Below are 21,642 nucleotides of genomic sequence, written 5' to 3'. Positions count from 1 at the left end.
TCCACAGCTTCCCAAACACTGCCAAGTTTCAGTTATGAGCCTACAGCTCCAAGTGTTGTGAAATATGGGATGTCCTGAAAGCCAACACTTTCCACGGATGGTACCAGCTGCGAGCTGTTAACAGCGTTCAAGTCCTCCGCAGGACTTGGCTTCTTGGTAAGCAATTAATGAGGATGCAGCCTGCTAAAATCTGGTTTGCTCTAGTGACTGAAGAACAACGTTACACAAACGCTGGGTAATACAAACTTCTTCATTAGCAAACCTTACCCAGTTGCTGTCTTCATCAGCTTCTTAATATTTAACCAATAATTAAGAAGCACCTTTCACTGCATAAGCGCGAAAAATGCTTTATATTCTGCAGGCACAGGTTTCGGACAAAAACCCACATGTGTTACCACTTTCACATGGAAAAAAGAGCCTATTTTGAGACTGGAAATGAAAACTGAAGGCAAAGGAAATGTTTGCTAGGGCAGCACGAACACAGCTGTGTGAGGCAGGTCTGGCCAAAAGGGTTAGGGGGGTGGCAGTGACCACCACCACCAGCTCTTGCCAGACGTTTGCCACGTAAGATAAGAGTCAGCGCATGACCTCCGGGCAAGAGGTGGGAAGAAGCTTGGCTCACTTGTGACTCAGGGAGAAGGCCAGCAACTGCATTACCACTCCCAAGGGGAACTCAAAGCTGCTCATTGCCCTCACTTTGTCCGACTAGAGAAAGATCCCAGCCCACAGGCTACTAGGTTTCCATTTTTTATAACTCCTTTTTCACAACAGGGAGAAACCAGGAAAACACCTAGCATTGAATTTTGTGACAGCTTACCTGGCATTAAGAGAAGGAAAAGTAATAGGGAAAATGAGAATGCTCCTCATAAGTGATGCTGGGAGAAGAAAGCCCTTTTACGTTACTCTACTTACAAAGGGAGACCAGGGCAAGCTATATAGAGCATGCTGGCAGTCTTCCAGTGAAGAGATAGCCCTGCTCATCCTCCCAGGATCAGTTTACAGTAAACTCCAGCAAGGGGGGGGGGGGAAGCTCTCAGCAGAGCCACGCTTCTGGAAACCCGCACAGCTCCAGGGTCATCCGGGGTGGTGGGTCAGAGGCGGGGAATTGACAGTCAAACTCCGGTCCTATTTGTGCACCATTTCTCCCACTTCTGACAAAGGAAATTCTTTGGTTCTAAAACCCAGCAGTCATTAGAAAGCGAGCGAAAGGCAAAAGGACGCTGAGAATCTATACCAGAAATAGTCACCTGGCACAGCCACGCTGCTTGCATCATCCCAGAGCAGCCGAAAGCGCTCCCTGCAATCCAGCCCGCTCCTAGGTTTCCTCACGTAGACAGAGCAGCTCCTGTTCAGCAAACTATTTATATCAGCAAGCTGCACAGCACTTCAACAGATGCTTAGCTTTAAATATGGATTTAAATCTTCTTGAAAACAGCCAGGCTAAATATATGCTTTAGGTTAAACTTGTCCCTCGGTGCTGTCCTGAATCACAGCTCTCTCTGCCTGTGCTGTTTCTACAGGTGCTGATAGAGAACCTACCGGCAGCCCATCCTCGTACCACTGAAGTCCCTCAAACTGTTACGGCAAAGCATGACCAAACTCTAGGAGAACATGATGCTGGGACATCAGCCCTCTTTCCATAATGAAGGGTCCAACAATCAAAAAATGCTTATGTTTAACCCCAAATGTGGTTTTGTCTGCAGCTGGAAGCTTCTTATTTATTGCCAAAGCATTAAAGGAACCCACAAGACAGACAGCAATCTCATTTTGAAGGCAAACAATTAATTAAAAAATACTGCCTGTTTTACATACACATGCATATATATTTTAAGTAGACCGGGTAAAAGAATTGGAAATCTTCCCTTTTCACCACTGAATAAAAGTCACACAGACACAGCTGGAACAAAAACCAGATCCAGATTAGTAAAAAGATGACAGTGTCATTTATTTGTATAGAGCCCAAGGCACACTGTTCATTCCCTAGGTCTTCAGCAGTTACCCTGTTTCCTCCTTCTCATACACCCACTGTAAGGCTATCCACATGTGACAGGCTTCGCTTGTAGGACCTGAAAGGAGCTGCAAAACCCTTGCAGCCAGGCCAAAGGAAAGTCACTGAAATGCCCCGCTGAAATGGGGAGTTCAGAGCATGAGCTTGATACCTGAATTATACAGCTGACAAAATTTAACTCTAAAAAAACCATGTGAATAATTTAAATCAGCATATTTTGTGGTTACATAGCTGGATTTTTGGCCTCCAATTAGTAAATGTGATTCTACAAGCCATAGCAGCCACTTATCTGAAACAGTCCATCCCCAAATAAGACCCATTTCTTGAAGCGGACATGAAACAACTGTTCTGGATGGCACTACTTTTCTGCCACTAGGAATGCAGAGTATGTTTCAGCCCCATTTTAATGCAAAGCCTAGACTAATCCCCCAAGAGAGCTTTAGCTAGACTTTGCCAAAGGAACAATTGTTGCTGTTAAATAAGTTTATACTGCTTGGTGGTGAGTATTTTCCTTCTGCAGAGTGAGCTCTTATTCCCACGATGAAATGCATGCTGGAATTAAGTCACTTGACTACATTTCTTTTTTCTATAGACTCATCCTTCTGAAGTTTCCCATCCTAAGCAATTTACATAGAAACAGGCTGGAACAAGAAAACCATGATATACAAAGTAGGTAGAACCAGTCCCAGAGAGATAAAGGGAAACCCAAATAAGAGCAAGTCCAACAAAACGGGGTCAGACATGTTCTCTAGGAATACCCAAAGCGCAAGGAAGAGTCAGTGCCCAGCTGAACAGTCAAGTCAGCACTCCGCCTGCGAGAAGGAGTGGGAAGCCGACTTCCTCTTCTCTGCTGCATCTAGAGCTCGACAGATTCGCAAGATGCCCCAGAAAGCTTTGAGAGGCTCAAGGACCAAAGAGCCAAAGTCACACATTAAAATCCTCCCACATCCACGAAACTCCTTCCTAGCCTCAAAGTTTCCATTGGACTTGAAACCACACCGTTTTGTGCAACTTCTACAAGCACAACTCCTCACTGGGAGCAGACCTACCCCATCCACGTAATCATCCCCTAAATGGCTCCCAAAACTTTGTGGATCTATCATTTGCCATCTCCCAAGTTTATTCTTTCCACACTGCAGTGACGAGCCAGTCTCACCATCACCCACAGACCACAGTAACCATCAAGTGTTCGACTCTGAAATACAACAGCTCCCACAGCACACTGTTACCACCTTCTTACTGAGACACCACCAGGCACTGCGTACACCGCATTCAGCCCGTTGTGCAACATCGCTGCAAGGACACAGGTACAGTGCTGCCCATCCAGAACTCTTCAAGTCCATCTTTATTTCAGACAGGGAATTCACAGAGGCTCATCACCCTCCGTTCCCGTACAGTTTGTGGAGAGAGGCTCACTCATCTGGACTGCAGGCCACGGCAAAAATCTTAATTTAGCTTCTCCCGGTCTGTGTGACACCTATCTCTGCCCAGATTTGGTGTGGGACACTTGGTAAGCATCGCAGTATCTAAATCTTCTGTTTTCAATGGAGCTTTCCTGGCCTCTCTGTACAAAAAGCCAAGCACAGAAAGTGTCACTGCCTACAACAAACTCTTCTCGATGGCTCTTTCCTGTGAGCAGTGCTATGTAGTCTGTGTCCTTTTTTCCTGACAGATGATTCACATCATAAGAGCTACTTCTCCAATTTAAAAATAAAAATAGCCCCCAGACCCCACAATGCTATCAGTGCTTTACAGCCAAGGACCAAGCTGATGCCGTAGCACTGTAAACTTTTGTAATTATTTCCAGTATTGTGTACATAAAGTCAATCTATCATCTGTCTCATCCGTCCCCCCTGTCAGACCGTATTTGCCCAGCTCCCACATGGCCAGGCACTCCAAGACATGCTTCTGTCATGATGGGTGGCTCTCTGAAGGTGAATGTACGGCTGACTTATGCTGGAGCCCAGCTCTTCCCTTGTGTGTGCAAACAAGTTTTGACACCTATGCTTTCTGCTTTGTTTCGACCTTCCAGCATCCTTCCACTCGCCACTGCTTTTAAATCAGGAAAATTGTTTGGTTCCAAGGAAGCGAAAGCGCAGACTGAACAGCCGCAGCCTTCTGCTGCTGGTCCCAGGTTCCCCTAGCAGAAGTGCAAGTACAAAATAAGGACACACACACTTCACCTCGCAAAAAATAACAAACTCCCACGTAGCTGCAACACAGAGGAGCCAAGTTATTAATCAGAGCCTGAAATCCAAGCCTAGTAAGTCATATCATTATGAAACTACTCTTGGAGCATGAACACAACCGAGAGTAACTGCTGGAGGTCTCCACAGACCAGGATGCTCAAAATACCTCTCCTTTCATGCACAGCCGTGTAATTCACAGGGTATTACATACCCATAGCTCAGAGCTAAATCAAACACCCCTCCTCAGTTGGATGAACTCAGTTCCCATTACTATATTTAAATATCAAGGTCTCCACTTGGAAGCAAGACTTGAACGCAAGCCCAACACCACATTCAGGTTGAGACTAGTCCATTCATAGGTTTCTTTACAAATAGAAGGAAAGGCTCTGCTGATTTATGCATACTTTTATTTCCATTTAACTGCTGAGGTCTACAGTACTCTTCCAGCGAGTATACAAACCATAAGGCAAAATGCACCAAAAGGGATCTGCCTTTTTATAGACATAAATCTGGTGATACAAGTACAAACACATCTATAAAGAATCGCTTACATTTCAGTTAACATCTGCTTTCCTCTTCAGCTTTCAGATGACCAAGCTCTTCCCTACATATAATCTTGATGTACTTGGTATCATTATTTTCAAGTTCACTCAGTGGGTAAGCAATCAGCAAATAAACCCAAACAAAGACTCTCCCATGCTTGAACAGATGTTGGATCAGGATTCAAAGCTGAGCAGAATAGCCCGCAGCTCTCACAGCTTTCATTTCAGATATCATACAGATTTACTTTAATGAATATACTGTTTTTCTGGGAAATGGCTGACACTAAAAAAGAAGAAATAAAATAATTTGTAATGATTAATGTATCAGAGCTGAGGCCTTTTCCACCTTATTTTGTTTATTTTTCAGGTTTATGACATCGAAATTCCAGTGTCATTCAATTTCCATTTCCTTTGGTGGTGGTTCTTTGGCTTCCAGTCCTTCAGGTCACAGGTGAAATAGTTCATTTTGGCTCATCAGAAAGTCGAAGAGATAAAAGAGTCAGAAGAGATAAAAGAAAGGCAGTTCTTGCCTCTCGGTAAATTCTTGTTTCTTCAAGGCATGAACACATTCACAACACAGCACCTGCTCCAATGCAACAGAAATTTCAAAGCAAGTTCACCACCCCAAAAATAACCCCGGCAGAAAGAGAAACCCAGGAGTGGGTCCTTTGACAAGACCCACAGCTGCAGAAAACTCAGCCTGAGAAGGTCTTTCCTCAAAAGCACTTGTAAGAGTGTAATGATGCTTGCTTTTTGTGAATGATGGCAGACATGGATTTATTTTAGGTTATGCAAGCTAGAGCTCCAGCAAAGCACACACTGGAGCAATACTTTGTAGGGAGGTAGAAAGCCCTCTGCTATCAGCAGGGTATTCTGTACATGACTGATTTACTTTTTATTAACACTCCCAGTTTGTAATACCAACCTACTGGCATCTGAGTAGAACAGGGATTTGGCCTCGAGATCTCTGGTTTGCCCTTCACACATTTCTTAATCATCTAATTCCCTAACAGCTTCCTCGTGCAATCAAAATCATCCATGTTATCTTTGTGCCAGCCCGGTCTGGAGGAGGAGAAAAGTGTGGGGGTTTGCCAGGAGAAGAAGGGAAAGGGCCCAGAAACAACTGGTGTGAGGGAGAAGGGAGCAGCTCTGCAGTTCTACAGACATCCCTACACCACTCGCCACGATTTTGTTAAAACGTCTATTGATCCTACTCATTAGATCAGCAGCATCTGCTGTCATCCCGAGAGTAGCCATCTGTGCGCTCATTTCCCAAACCCACAATCCCAACTGGAGGAGGTTAGTAGGTCACGGGCATAATTCTCTGCACCTCCAGGGATGAGAGGGGACTCAGCTCCTCGCCACGGGAAGCACTCGGAGAGCCCCTCTTTTACCCACCCCTACCCTCTACCACTTTCTCTGCCAGCTGACCTCAGCTGCAATGTGTGTTTCAGTCCCTCCAAAGTGGCTAGCCTGCCTTCGTGCTAGTGCAGAAGCAAGAAGTGATAGGCAAATCTACAATAGCTCAGCTGATAGATAAGCAGATTTCAACACATGGAAAGAAAAATTAAAAAAAAAAAAAAAGGACACCAGCTTCAAGAATAACTAGACTAAGGATCAACATTTTAAACGGTCCCAACAGAACAGTTCAATGAAATTCATAAGAGCCAACACAAAACACAAAGTAGGGCTTAGAGAAGAAAATCCAGATGTTGGTTATATTTATATTAGAGGATTTTGCACAGAGCCTACATTAAGGCTTCCTAAGAATGAAGCAATGATTTTTCACTTGTCACAGGGAACAAGATCTTTCCAGCTCACAGTTCTATTTCCAGTGTTCCCTGTAGTGACAGACCTCAAGCCCGCCTCGTGCCTCCCTCCATCTCAACTTCAGTACCTACTGTCATCGGAACCCTCTCCCTTTGGTAAGTCTCTCTGGAAACCAAGCTAAGTAGAGAAGTCATGCCCTGCCTGATCAACGCGTACTCCAGCCAGCCATTTCTCTGTCTGGGGTGATAATGACTGAAGAGTGACAGCAGAGAACATCTAACACACAACATTTCCACCAAGTCAGCAAGGATCTCAACGACAGTTACTTTTCCTCTCTTTATTAGTACAGCACTTGCCATTCAAGAGCATTCAACTCCAAACAGCATCCATGCTACATATGCCTACAAAATAAATGAAAACAGAAGTGATGTGACGCTGCTGCTGACCAGTCTGCTTGTTAATCAGTAAGACTGAGCCTCTTTTGAACAAAGCCATGCTTTCTGGTAAAACATGAGTCAGAAAACCCACCGTATGAAACGCTGTGTATGAAACATAAGGGCAATGTTGAAACTGCTACCAGTCTCCGTGGACAGGTCCAGCGTATATGCTTTGAAGTGCTTCAAACTCTTGTTTACACATATACAGAGAGAAACCCAGAGCTCTGAGATGGTTTGTTCCCACGCTGTCCAACAGATTTGCAAGGACTTTAATCCAAAAAGGGCAGCTTTACAGTACCAACCATCACCTACACAATTCAGTCCTTCTCAGCTATAGAAGTATCTTTGGCTTAAAATCAAAATGCTTCTAAATGAGATTTTTTTTCCCCCTACATGGTAAATTCCTTAGACTTTTCTGTCCCTTAGCAGTTTCACGTGAATGCAGAGAACAGAATTAGGCAAAGAATTAAGGTGGCTTAGGTAATTATAGCGGCACATGCTATCAGTTCAAGACAGAAGATTAGCACAGCAAGCTTCCAGTTAAAGGAGGTCTTCCCCTGCACTGAAAAAGGAACTGGCCTCTTTTTTGCTTTGTCTGTCTAAAATATGAACAGCATACCATGTCAAAGTGGCAATATAGACCCCATAAAAACATCCCAGAGGCACTTTTTCTGATACATAAAAACTGAAGAAGTTTCAAGACAAAGTTGAAAAACCTCTTTAAATCCACAAATCAGACAGCTATGCACCCTGTGGCTTTAAACTCAACATAAAGTTTATACTGAATTATTTTCTTCTACATCTAGCATGATTAGTTGTGTCACCTTTGGCCAAGGGAGATTTCCAATAAAAACTGCCTGGTAAAGAAAAAAGCAGCAAAGACCATTCTTAATCAAGAACGGCTTACTTGTAAAGCTTCGAGCAAACACGCAGTTAATCAAGGCAGAAGTGACCAGTAAAGGAAAATGCTTTGTATCGGTCATACCTACCACAAAACGAAGGTATTCTGAGACTGATTCAACGCTTCATTTTGCAGTTAATTTTCTCTGTTCTGCCCAGACCACATTTATCAAATGCACAATGCTCAATTCGTATTATTTTATCTCAAACTTTGCAGCAATTAATTCAATGTTATCCAGATGGGGTTTATCATTTTAACTCCCCTCTTAAGGGGAAGTTAAAGCTATAGAAGAATCTTGACTTTCACTTAACCAAAAAATATTTGTAGCAGTTCTTCAAATTGTGGTGAAAACTTAGAAGTATGGCAGAAGTGCAACAGCTTTTGGGTGTCAAAACCAGAAGGCCAACTGAAACAGCATTACTTTTGTATTGTACTTCATATTCAAATTAATTTTGTTCTTTCAGGGTCATGAATTTTGGTAACTTAAAGCTGACAACATCAAGTGGAACTGCTCAATAGCTCTACCATCCATATTGGTGTTATTACTATGGCAATTTTTGTGTTTTTTAACAATGAAAACAGTGGAGGCAGGTTTAAAAAAAAAAAAAACATCTGAAGAGATCACACTGTGCCTTTAAACACACTGCCCCTAGAAATAATCCTCACCAAAAGCACATTATCATTTCTCTTGAGAAGAAAATGATCGCATTCATTCCCCTCTTCTTCCACTGCAGTGGAAGACACATCCAGAAATCTCTGAAAGCAGAATTCAGAGCTGAACAATTTTATCCCGGCCTCTGCACAGGTGGAAGATTCTCTCCTGCGTACTCACGTTATTCCAGGCCCAGGCATTTGCGACGGCTTCACATGGGCACACTACAAAGCTGCTTTTTTTAAACTTTTTCAAACTGGAACGACTTCTCAGCACCGGTCTGACTACACCACAAATCCTAGAAATACAAGATGCTTTCTAAAGCCTACATGACATCCCTCTAAGTCACTTCAATAAACCTTCATAAGCCAGCAAGCTCTACTGAAGCACCCACCAGCTTCAACGCAGTTGAAGGTGACCCAACACAAACACCGAATGACACTACTGCTATTTGAAACGCAACACTCAAGCAAGAAATAAGCAAAGCTCGAGTACAGAATCTCGCTCTACACTGCCGATTTCTTCTGAGGAACCACACATGATGGCAAAGATGGGGCTGTTTTTGCTTGTGTGGCTGAACAGCCATTCACTTCCTAAGGACGCTTTTGCAGCACTTTAGAGGCTGGGGAACGTATGGGAAAAAACCTTAAAGAAATGTTGCTGGAAAGAAAAAGGTTGCTGATATTGGAGAAAGGAGAAAGATGTTGGAAGCGAGCTGAGATGTTCTGTTGGGGAAGAACTCTATGATAGACCCTTGTGCTCGCAGCAGCCTGTACAGTTCCCTCAGCACCTTGACCGCTTGCAGTGTTCAGGACGAGAGGAAGCCCAAGAGATGGAGCTTTTATCCCCTTGGTTTTCAGCCCCTTGTCCTCGGAGCCTGGTACCTGATGGGGACAGCTTCAGATGTCACAGCAGAAGAGAGAAGGCAAAATTCAGGGAGCAGAGTTCGGAGCTTCCCTTAGGCAGGGGCTTTCTCAAAGCAAAGGACATGCCAGAGCGAGATGCAGAACTGCGTCTATGAAGAATGCCAACCCGAAAGGAGAACGTGGGAAACGCTGTTACATTAGGGTGAGATTTATTTTCGCTCACACGAGATCCCTGACATAACTGTCCCTTCGAAGACTTTCAACACTAGGCTTTCAGGACTTGCCAAAGGCACACGGGGCAGCTGGTGGCAGGGCGAAGCTCCGACACCATGTGCTGCATCCAAACAGGTATGTGCACATGTACGTCCTACCGGTACTTGACTGATGTCTAAATTTAGTCAGACCTAACATGCACATAAACCGCTTCTTTTCCCCAACCCTTACTCTCAAAAACAACTTCAGAAATTACCCTAAAGGGAAAAATCACAGCTGCCATACCTTTCTGACAGGAAAAAGAACTAATCCTCTGCTCCAGAGGCACTCAGTATTTGCCTTAACAACCAGCACTGCCTGGAAAGATAATTTTCTGTTATTGTGTGTGGGAGCCTCAGTGCACACCTACTGAGGGAGGAACAGTTCAGCCCTACCTTTTATCACACCTACCCAAAATCTGGACTTTGCAAGAGAATACAAAAAAATTCAACAACTTAGCTCCTTGCCCAGCTGTCACAAGCAAGGAACGAAAGCTTGGCAAAGATATGAGAGCTTTGCTCTATGTCAGCAGGAGATAACAAAAATGCACTTCAATAATTATTTTATAGAACATACCGAAAGGCAGGAAGGGGAAAACATAGCACAGGAGGGTGCAGGCGAGAGCAGGGAAGCATACTTGGCAGCGATAAACAGCTGCACCATTCGCTCACCTGGAAACAGGGAACAAAGAGCAGCTGCCTGCTCCTCTCAGCCTCCCAAGAGCAACTTGCCCACTGACAGGCACCCGCTGGCCACTCAGATCAGCTCCAAGGACTGCCAGCCTTCAGCTGCACAGCAGAGGCAACCCAAGGCAGGTTAGCACTGTTCTGTGCTGCTGTAAGCCAAATTTCAGCCATGCATTTATCTAAATAAGGTGGATGTTATGTGTAAGGGTAGCAAATAGTGTTTTAAACAAACCAAAGTGTTCCTAAGAAGCCCTTACGGGATTGGCACATGTACAAATCAAGTTAAAAAAGAAAAAAACCCGACACTTCAGTCGAGAGGTATTACAAAGAAAGCAATTTTTTTAACTAGCTGTCTGCAAAAACCCTGTACTCTTGCCAAGAAGAAAGCCTTTGCCTAGGGTGACAGTTCACATCTAGACTCAACCTCAGATCTCCATGTGCCTTCATCCTATCCAAGTGTTTCAGTGGGAGCTGTGAGTCTTCACAGCTAGAAAGGAGCCACAGAACAAGAGAAATACCATCCAGACCACCTCACACCCACAAGACTTGGAGTAATTAACAGGTGAAAGGAAGTCGCTGCTTGAAGTACCTATAAGTCCTCCTAACTGCCAGTCAGCTACGTCTTCAAGTAACCTCTCCTGGCACCTCCTCTCCCTGTCTTTCCTCTGGATTTTTTTGAGGTCACAGCCTCTTCCCTGAACCCACCCAGAAACCCCAAAATACTCATCTTGAAACTTAACGCAACTCCAGGTTTGCATCCCCCGCAGTGAAAAGCAAGAAAGTTTCCTGACCCCACAAAACGAGGCAACCTGCTGGGGATGAAAGGGGTCCCACCTTAGAGGAGCAGGCCCCACCAAAAGAAGGTCCCTAACCAAATATTCACCGCCAGGCTGTGGTCAGCTTTACCCTAGGTCATCAGATGCCCAGCCCAGGTAATTAGCAGTCTCTCCCTGCATTATGCAACCTCTCCTCTGCAGGGTGAGAGGAGAGGAAGGGCCGGTGCCATGCCCCACTGCTGGCTCTGCACTTCGCAGCCTGCCTGCCCCCGGGCACCTTCCCATGCCCTTTCCCATTTACTCAGGCACCTGCAGCCCAGCAGCCTCTCTGACAGGCCCCCAGCAATGCAGAGGGTACGTTTGCAATGGAAGCAGTAATTATTTCTGCGTTTGCAGTTGCACTGTGCTACTCTCAACATTAGAGACAGGAGGGGCAGAAAAAGGCACGCTTGAGCTGACTCCACCACCTTGCACCAATCCACCAGCCTGCTGGGCAGTTCTTGAAGACCAAAATACCAAAGATTCCCTTTACACTTGTGGGAAAGTCTCCCTGACCACCTTCCCTATGCAAAATATTAATATGAAAAAAAATCGAGCTATTTGGCCATCCCGCCTGGTATTTTTCAAGAGCTCTCAACACGGGTCTGCCGTTGCTCTGACTGCGGTGAGCTGAGGCTAAAAGCTGTTGGAAAATCCCACCCCATGTCTTGAAGAGCCAGGAAAGAAATTGGATTGCTGTAAAATCCAACACTACTAATACAAAGAGGACTCTTGGCACACCCCTGACTGTGCTGCATCTGCTCTGCTAAGTAGGTACATTTATTTCAATCCCATAGCTAGCTGTTGCTATTTATAGCTGCTAGCTTAACGAACTTTCAGGGTAGACACCAAGCCTGAGCCTTCCTAAATTGATGTTTAAATATCCTTGTTGAATTAATTTGATCTCATTATAGATGGACTGTTCCACAGTTGGACCAGCAACTTCCACTCCTTACTGGAAATCAACTGGAACGTTCTCCATAATACAGGATCTTTTCCTGCAAGGCAGGCACTCTGAGTTGGGAAGCAATACCAGAAACTTACTTCATAGTGAACCAAATTGCACACCAAGAGGTAGGAAGACCACCAAAGAGATCACAAACATTTTTTAAAGAGAAATGCAATTAAATAGCCACCTCACACTCAACTTCAAGACAAACAAGCAATTCTGTGCGTGTCCCAGGTGTTTTGACAAGCCCTCTGGCTCGGGCTGCAGACAGGTGTACCTACAGATCAGGCGTGCTGTGTTCTCCTCACTTCAGTAACCCTGCATGCAACTCGTTTCCCATTTTGTGTAGAAATGCTCCTGAGAAGTGGCAATTTTGTGCTGGAGAGCTGCAACACTCACTCTTTGTAAGAAGATGCCTGCCGCAGAAAGCCTGGAAAACCCCTGTTGAATGCATCGCCAAAGTCAAACGGAATGCATTTAAAACCAGAAAGAGATGGTTACCACACTGGTGGGCTCAAATTGCTCAGCACACCGCTCTGGATATTTTACTTGTTGTGTTCAAAGAGACAGACTTGCCTACTTCAGCACCCCATTTACAATGGTAGATGCGAAACGTTATTTCAGGCCTTGTGCAAGCAAACTGCTCAGTGGTATTGAGCAAAGGGGCAGATATACACCAAAATACAATGGTTCTCAAGAAATGCAAAGCACGAGGTGAACAGGCTGTAAATTAGCCACTGGCGGGACAGTCAGTGTTCCAGAAACCCCTGCACACATGCTCAGGTCTTAAGAGATTGCAGCAGCAATTATGGACGTGATGAAGCATTTGAAGAATCAAGAGCACAAAGGAATCAACGGGCATTTCAGCCCCACACGTGGGCTTTGTCTTCTGATAAAGATTGTGTTGGCGAGTGAGAAAACACAGCAAAAGAAGCAAAGTAGTTTGGCCTCTGGGGATACCTGGCTAGTACCGTTCAGAGGTACTGCACTCGACAGGGAGATGTTACAAAACTATTTACACACACACAGAGCACCACTCTGTTATCTAGGCACTTGGACCCACTAGAAGACCTGAAGAAGGACCAAAAAGCCGTATTTGTTATGCAAGAAGCAAACCACAATGTAAAGGAAACTAAGGATACTAATGCCATCAACTTCAGGGTGTCCCACATTAACCAGAAGCAATCAACCAGACAAACTGTTGTACTTGGATTAAATATGAAAAAGTCTCTGCTTAAACAAATCAGCGTGGTGAATTCACGCTGCAAGAATGCTCACCACAACATCTCTGACACTGCTAGGCTTCTTGATAAACCGAGCATTGATTAACCAATTTAAAAAAAATAAAAATGGTGCCAACTGATGTTGCAGGCTCTGTCAGGTTCAGACAATCTATTAGAGAGAATTACAGTTCTCCCTCCACGTCAAACATCCTCCCGAGCACTACTTAAATGTAGGTATTTCAGCAGCAAAGTCTTAGCACACATACCCAAAACTGACCGGTAGCTTCAAGCAAGCAGGATTCTCTAGAGTTCCAGCTTTCCTAGCCTCAGATTACACAGAACTTACTTTCAAGAGAAGGCTGCATTTTAACTTAGAATTGTTAAAAGGTGCATATTAACCTGTAGCAAGGGATGACGCTTGGACATCATTACAGAGGGACACAGCGGTTGCCTAAATAGCAAATCTGATCTGTCCAGACCAACCTCACCTTCACTGGGAGAGGTGCCCTCCATCCAGAATGACAGCGTGAACCTCAAACAGTACCTTAATGACATGACTCTGCTGCAAACGTTTTCTCTTTCAGCAAAATGCTCCTCCTAACCCACATCTGAGGGCTCAGAGAGGTTTGGGGTTTGTTTCTTTTTTTTTACTAAAAACCTTCAAGAACTATTGCTGGTGGGTGGAAGAGGAATTTCTCTGAGCAAACTGCAAAGCTTTACAAACCTTTGATGGGATGACATATCATCCCTTCCCTCTCTTGCTGTATGGGTCCTCTAGAACCCACTCCAACAGAGCCAGATTTTCAACCTCTTTTCCCGTTTCTGATTTTGTGTCCTGTAAACAGGATCATAGTTACACCCTTCAACTGGCAAAGAAAACTTAGGAAGCTTAGCCCACGTGTGACCATACGCAGAAGAGCCGTAACTAAATGAAATGTAAAATGAAAGGTGGCTCAGCTCACAACCACTTATCCATCCTTTAGCATTTTCCAAAATTTAGATTCTGCAGTTATATTTATCCACCTGTCTACGTTTTGACTCCTGCCAAAAAGCAGGCTTTACTCTCTTCACAGATGCAAGCATTAAGAAAATTCTATTACAACGGAGTTTATTAGTTTCACGGGCCCCTCATTATTGCTTGTTGCTTTGGGGTCCTAGCACCTTGCTGAATCCACTGCCAAGGCGAAATATCACCATTTCTGAAGCCCAGCACTGCATGGGGCAGAGCACTCTGAATGCCCGTTTCCAGTAAACTATGAACTCTGAATTTCCTTTGCTCCCACTCCATTTTCTTAAGCATTATGCTGAGCTTTGACAAATCTTTCGCTTTGGCAACAACCATTTTTCAGACCCGCAAGTGGTTTTAATAAATAAAGGTCAGTAAACCATAGAGTATTGCAGGAAGGCTCTACACCCCACAGCTTGTGGGATAAAACCTTTATACTTGGCCAATAGCAATAACAAACCTTTAAAGGAAAAATCAAATCTTACAGCCCTTCAGCAAAGGGAACTCCTGAAGACTCCCTCTTGGTCTCTAAAGGCAGGGCATTTACATGTACAAACATGTTCATATGCACGTGAAGTACTAAGGATGAGGATGAAGATGTTCCATGTTTATAACCGAAGAGTAACATCAATAGCAGCTTACTGTCCCATCAAAGTGAATTCCTTCTTTATCCTGTTTCCACACGACCGTTAAAAATGAAAGTGGAAAGAGGCTGAAGTCAGGCAGACAATGAGACTTGGTGATTCAGAGGAGAAAGACCTCAAGAGCGTCAATCCACCTGCCTATTGCCTTCGTCCCATGAACTGGGAAGGAAGGCTTCATCCTCCTCAAACCCACAGGCTGCAGTAACAGCTCTGCCAAACGTCACCAAGCAGAGCAGAGGAGCGAGCACCACTTCGCCCGAATGTGGGGCATGGAAATGCCATGCTCACACCTTCTCACCCCTACTTTTTAAACTGAGAAAAAGAAGTTTAAAGTGATGCCTGTAGTTCACTTCCTGAAAACAAGGTTTGAGGATGTTTATTGCCAGCTAGCTTTAAAATCACTCCAAAGAATGGAAAATTTTCAATCTTTTGTTACCGAAGTTACTAGCATCATTTTTGTGATCATTTTGTGTAAAATGCCTTAGGGCTTGAGCTGCGGTGTGGTATTGCAAGTCATCACTTTATAGGTTATACTACTAGTCCTCGACTACACATGAAATTCCCCAAGATATTTTGGACAGGGACAGGTATTTTATATTTTGGGCTTCTTGCTCTCCATTTCCTTGGAATTGCCTTTGCCTATAAAAGGGCTTTTACCCCAGCCACTGAATTCAGAGTCACCAATACACACAGACAGTTTCTTACCTTCCAGAAACCATGGGCCACACACAGATCAACTAAACAAAGACGAGAATTTCCATTCTGTCAGAGAACCATACATTTTTCTACTTCTGTTTCTTCTGACACAGTAATCACTCGCATCAGCCCAAGTCTGTACCCCATATTCCAAGCGCTTCTGTTCTAAACATGCTATTGGAGATTCAAAATAGAGAGATTTATGTCTTCATTAACACATACCTTCTGCACATGCTGTGTGTCTAAGGGTCACAGAGCCAGGCCAGGCCAAGGATAACCCAAGCAAGTTCAGCACAAGCACAGGCATCTCTGTGGAGCACCTCCTACTGCTGCGTATGGAAACACGGTGGCTACGCGCTGCCTGCTAAGACAAAGCTTACCAAGAGACCTGATTTCATTGGGTTTGAGCCAGGGAGGTGAGCCAAATTAACTTGGAGGGCAACCAGACAATGAGAAGAAACCCCTTCCCAGATCAAGCAGAGATGCATTTCCTCATGGGAAAATCTCTGCACGTCTGTAGTAAAGAATGAGGAAGAGGGAAATGGATTCAGATCTCAGCCTGTCCCAAAGCAGAAACTTCTATCTGCCTTCCTTGTTTCTCCCTTGCCTTGTCCCTTGCAAGTAACAGCAAACCCTACCATCTGCTTGGCATTGAGATAAGCAAATCAACCAACCTGAGGAGGCAGAACCAGACTTGACAACTCTACCCATGCCAGCTGACAAGCCTCCTGTGGCTTTCCACCATCAACTCTGTCCAGCTGTATCCTTCCTTCCCCCCACTAAGTGCCTTAACTATAGTTAATCATAGGCCAACTGAATAAGCCCAAAATACTAGCAGGTCAATACTCCAGCCCTTAGACTGCTGAATAACCACTGCTAAAAAGCATTTCCTTCTTACCAGTCTTAAGTGGAAACCAGGGCCAGGCTGGTTCTAGGAGGTGCTTTGAGAAATAAGGTGCTGGTATGCTTCACCTGGAACACGCATTTGTAATAGTCTGCGGTTAAAGGCAGCCACATCTCAGCTAGCAGCTAGCACCAGTGTCAGCACTCCTGCCTGAGAACGAGGGTGTGAACTCCAATTTTCTCTCTGAGCGCAGAGACAGCCCCTGCAGGCCTGGAATATACTGAAAGGGCTCTGCAGAGGGAACATTGCCTTCCAGCCTCCTCCTCAGTGTGTCAGAGAATATCCCTGTCTGGATTTTTGAAGGAGGCACCCTTCCCAAGCAATAATTTATTTAGGATAAAACGTATCTGTACATGTTCAATTTCCCTAACTCTCTCCAGAGCGGAGAGCTGAAGGTTGTTTATAAACTTCCAGAGTTTGGCTTGTTTGACTCAACAGAACACAGATTGAAAAAAAAAAAAAAAAAAAAAAAAGGATTGACATTTCCAAACTGCACCAATTCCCAAATGCGTAAGCGCAGCTAGACCGGTTTCGAACCAGAACATCAGATTTATAGGGAAGGTTTCCATTACAGGACCTGTTTACTTTCTTGCCTGTATCCACAGACATGTTTCATCGGGTTCATTTGTTGTGGGACAAGCAGCTTGACCTGGTAAGTCAAATCCAGATTTGGTCAAAATCTGATTGCACAGTTTTCACCAAAGAAGCTGAGACATCATCTTCAGGTAAGATATCTAGGCTGAGGCTTCATGGTCCTTAGGGACAGATCAAGAAATAGAAATGATGTATAAATCAAAGCTGACTTAAGCTTTCTACTCAGTAGAAACAAAGCTCTCAGTATACAGAAACAATCAAGTAGTTTCCTAGACTTCTAGGAACTATTTTAACAACTATGTCACTCCAGATTTTGCAAATCAAACTTCATATGCTTGTCCTTTTATTTAGAGATGAAATAAACTACCAATCATATACAAGCTGAACTGACAGTGTGTAACACTTGGCCAAGTTAGTAACTGCAAAAATCAACAAAAAGGAGCAGCGATACGAATTCTGGCTTTTATAAACTGAGGTTCACCGTACCTATCCTCAAGATGTTTGGGGCTTTTTCATGTAAAATTGGATTTTGCTTGTTTTAAAACATAGTTAACATAGCAATCCAAAATATTCTGGTTCTAAGGAAAGATGGAAATGTCCTCCAGTTCAGTCCCTCCATCTCACCAAGAACTACATAAACAGCACTTCCATTTTATTATCTCATTAAACTTGCAGACACCTGCAGCCTTTCTCAAGGCAGTGTCCTCCAGAGCACATTCAGGCAGGCACCTGAAGCATGCAGGAATCTGATCCCATTTTTTAACAGTGAGCGGAGTCCCTGGCTAGAGCCAGCCACCACGATGTTATGCAAAGGTCGTTAACACAGTTGTCCCAGCAGTCCTTAATCCTGGGAACTGCAACACCCTCGCTCTTCTATTCCTGGGTCCCTTCATGAGAAAGGCGCTGAGCTGTGTAAGATGGCGCAGCGGGCTCAGGATTTCCTCTTCCCCTGGTGTCCAGCACTTCTTTTGTTTACTCCTCTTCCAACAACATGGAAACACTGTGTACCCCACACGCATATCCCCTGCAGAGCTGGCCTAGCTCCGACGGATGCGGTCCCTTTACAATCATCCATCCCTGTAAAACCACCTCAAGCACGTTAGATTAACGCTCACTCTCTGGTTGTCTCCACGCTCTGCATTTCACTTCTTGCTCAGTTTCTGTTCTTTCCCCCCTACACTTCAAAGAAGAAAAGCAAAATCCAAAACTCTCTCCTTCCCGACCACAGTGCAGTCACTGGCCAACTGGCACCCCTACTCCATAGCAAATGCGTTCATTCTGTCCCACTCTACTAAACCACGCAGCCCTAACAGATATCTCAGCTTCTGAAGCCACACACTCTCTACTGTCTCAAATATACGTAATGTATTTCACTTCAGCTTTCTCCCAACTCTGTTAAAATTGCTGTTCAAAATTCCCCAGTTCTCTGTCTCCAATATTCTTATTCTTTTGAAACCGAATTTGAGACACATACCCTTCATTCATTTACTATTAACAGATGAAGACTAAAAAAAAAGTGTTATAACTGACATTTCTTCCCATGATTGCCAGTAATGAATATCAGATTCAGCTGGTAAGCTTTGCCTGAAGAGAACTGGTCTCCTCTTAGACACACTTGCCGTGACACAGCAAACACAGCAGCCGGATACACAGCACACATAAGCCATTCAGACCCTCAAAAAGCCGTCATCAAAGGTCCAGTAAGAGACATCTAAAGCTGGAACAGCCTGAATATCCAACAACTGTATCAGATCGGCAACCACCTAAGAGACAGAAAATGAAATGGAAATAAAGAGCCATTTATAAATGGTGGAGAACGTCAGAAGCGGAACAGCAGAAATTTCGGAAGGAAGCCTGACATTAGTACATACGCAGAACTAGAGAAGAAAGGCTTGTTAGCAAGCAAAAAAGTGTAGGAAACAAATAATTCAGGTCAGTTATGAAGATGAGTTTCAGAGGGGGAAAAATCCTGGGGATAGGAGGTAACATGTAATTCAATGTCTGGAAATTCAAGACAGTAATCTGAACTACTCCTATCCTTTACAGTGTTCTAAATTAACTGTGCCAGCTCGTAAAAAGATCTGGCCACCAGCATAAAACAGCAAGTCACTGCAAGAACCTGGTAAAGTATCTGGATACACAAGACAGCGAACAATACTGAAAAAGTTACAAATGATGTAATATTAATGCTATTGCATGGGACACCTGGAATATTGTGTGGTATTTAAGTGACCCCGCTCCAAAAATACGTGGTGCAAAGAAGTCAGGGTGGAAAAGACTGGGAAAATTCTCAGATAGAGAGAGGTGAAAAGACTGCACATTTGTACATGCAGATAAAGAGTAGACAAGAACATATTAACCTACAGAAACAATAGAAGGAAAAAACCAAACCATTAACCCTTTCTCAAATGACAGAAACCAGAAACAACGATGAACAAAATGAGAATCAGAAAATCAAAACCTGATGGAAGAAATCTGTTTTCAACCATGCACACAATTAGCCTGTGGAAAGGACTGCCCTAGGATATTGATACATCCAGAAGCCAAAAAGGAATTTCTACAGATCTGGTTACCTGCACACCAAAGAATAGAAGAAATGTAAATATTAAACTTAAAATATCTAGAGTTCTTGAAGACAGGTAATTATGTCTTTCAGTGTAAAACCAACTCCTGGTTTCTGAGCGTTGACAAGAAAACTTCCTTGGGACAACTAGGGAACTACAGTTACAAAGAGCAAATGGACTTTGTGCCGTGCCTGCCTTTCCAGTTGTGCTCTCTCTCTCTCTCTCTCTCTCTCACACAGGAAGCATTCGCCCACTTACAATCAAGTTCTTGAATGAAACTCCAACCATCTGGAATTACCCTCAGGCTTGGTGCTTCTAATCAACCTGCTCCTATGAGGCTGTTTCTAGCTGAAACCACAGGGTCCTTGAATTCTAGAGGGGGTGCACATCCTGAGAGCCAGGGCAGAAGCTGCAATAGATCTGTTCAGGCATCTAACTCAGTCTTTGTGTTTCCTTGCTCTTATCACAGTGTCCAATTGCTTTTTAAAATTCAGCCTGTTCCTGGCTGGCATTCGCTCAGGAGCGAGCTCAGGTGATACAAAGGGATGAAATGTCTGCCCCAGCCTGTGCCTTTTCCAAGCCACAGCAACCATTCGACAGCAACTGATCAAGACTACTCTGACCCCGAAATAGGAGATGACCATTTTTGTAGATCCAGTTTCCTCCTCCATGACCAGATCCAGAGCAGATCACTAGACAACAGACCATTGTACTGAGTGACAACTGAAACCAGTACTTACTGAGTGGTTTAAGGATGCTGCTGCTCGTCTCATCAGCGTTTTCTACGTCTGATTTGTCGGAGTAGTTCTCAGAGATTTTCTCCTTTTCTTTCTTTTCTTTGTGTCCAGGTCTTCTTCTATGACGCCTCCTTCTCCTATAGCTCTTCGGCACATGGACCCCAATGTAAATAGTGTGATGACCTAGGGGACACAAGCACAGCAGACATTAACTTCAACTGCGTATGGTTTGTGCATCACTGGCCGGCACAGCTCATACTATGTTTCATTCGAACAGGCAAGCAAAGTACCTTTCTTTGCTGGCCTAACATTAACTAGTACCATGTTTCTTGTTTCCAAACGTGAGCTAGGAGCTCTTTAGCTACCATTCAGAAAAGCAGTTTTTGTACAATCATTTCTGAAGAGTGCATGCCAGTGCAGACTACCTGATAATTATTCTGTCCTTTTGACTCATTTAAAAATAAAAATAAAAAACCACAGAATGCCATCACACCCATTTTGCAATAGTGAAGACAGTGCTCTTCGAAAACATCCTACATTAACTTTTCCATTTGTTTTACCAAATACATTGGCAGGACTTAAGACCTACCTTGTGTGAACTGATCCAGCTTAATTGAAGAGCTTAGAGCATCAAAACTTACATCACTTGACTACGTAGCCCATTGTATAACAACTGTCAAAGTAAAGTACCATTAGGGTATTACTACAAGGCAGCAGATGAGGAATGACTACTAGCATAAGTTACCATGAGCTTCTAAGTCCTTGACACTTTCCAAAATAAAAATTAAGTAATAAAAGAGTAAGTGTCAAATTCCACATGTTGCCTGTAAACACAAAGTATGTCTTTTCCCTTTCATACAGGCTTTCATTTCAAACTGGAACACTTAAACTACATTTTGATGGGCTGAATAAATATGTCTTATTTTCAGGGGTTTCTGCACTTCTGCCTACTTGGGATAAGTATCTTTCCTTGTGCTCATTGAAAGCATTTACATGTCTTTTTCTGTGCCCAGATATTTCAGACATCTTACTGTAAGCTTTAAAACCAGCTCCTTCAGACTTAACTCTTGATAAATGACAGCTGTATTCGATGCATTTGACCACATTTGGTTTCCCCACCCAGGTCTCGGCATAGTCAAGCAGAGAGCGTCAGATGAACACGCAGGCCCCACTACTGACTGGAGTGCATTTATCTGAACAAATAAGC

At 43.9% G+C, this 21,642-nt stretch overlaps 1 protein-coding gene across 4 annotated transcripts in view; it reads right to left on the bottom strand.

Moving 5' to 3' along the window:
• The window catches only part of SLC4A4 (solute carrier family 4 member 4), a 234,040-nt gene that overhangs the window by 115,351 nt on the left and 97,047 nt on the right, over window positions 1–21,642 (bottom strand). For all 4 annotated transcript variants that reach the window (XM_086464769.1, XM_086464770.1, XM_086464772.1 and 1 more), the window contains one exon: window positions 20,439–20,618. In XM_086464769.1, the coding sequence (XP_086320895.1) occupies window positions 20,439–20,618 (180 nt within the window). The remainder of the gene's footprint in view (window positions 1–20,438; window positions 20,619–21,642) is intronic.

This window comes from Leptosomus discolor, chromosome 4 (genome assembly GCF_034619465.1).
Source record: "Leptosomus discolor isolate bLepDis1 chromosome 4, bLepDis1.hap2, whole genome shotgun sequence".
Lineage (NCBI taxonomy): Eukaryota > Metazoa > Chordata > Aves > Leptosomiformes > Leptosomidae > Leptosomus > Leptosomus discolor.
Note: the sequence above shows the minus strand (reverse complement) of the source record. Positions and strands in the feature narration are given on the sequence as shown.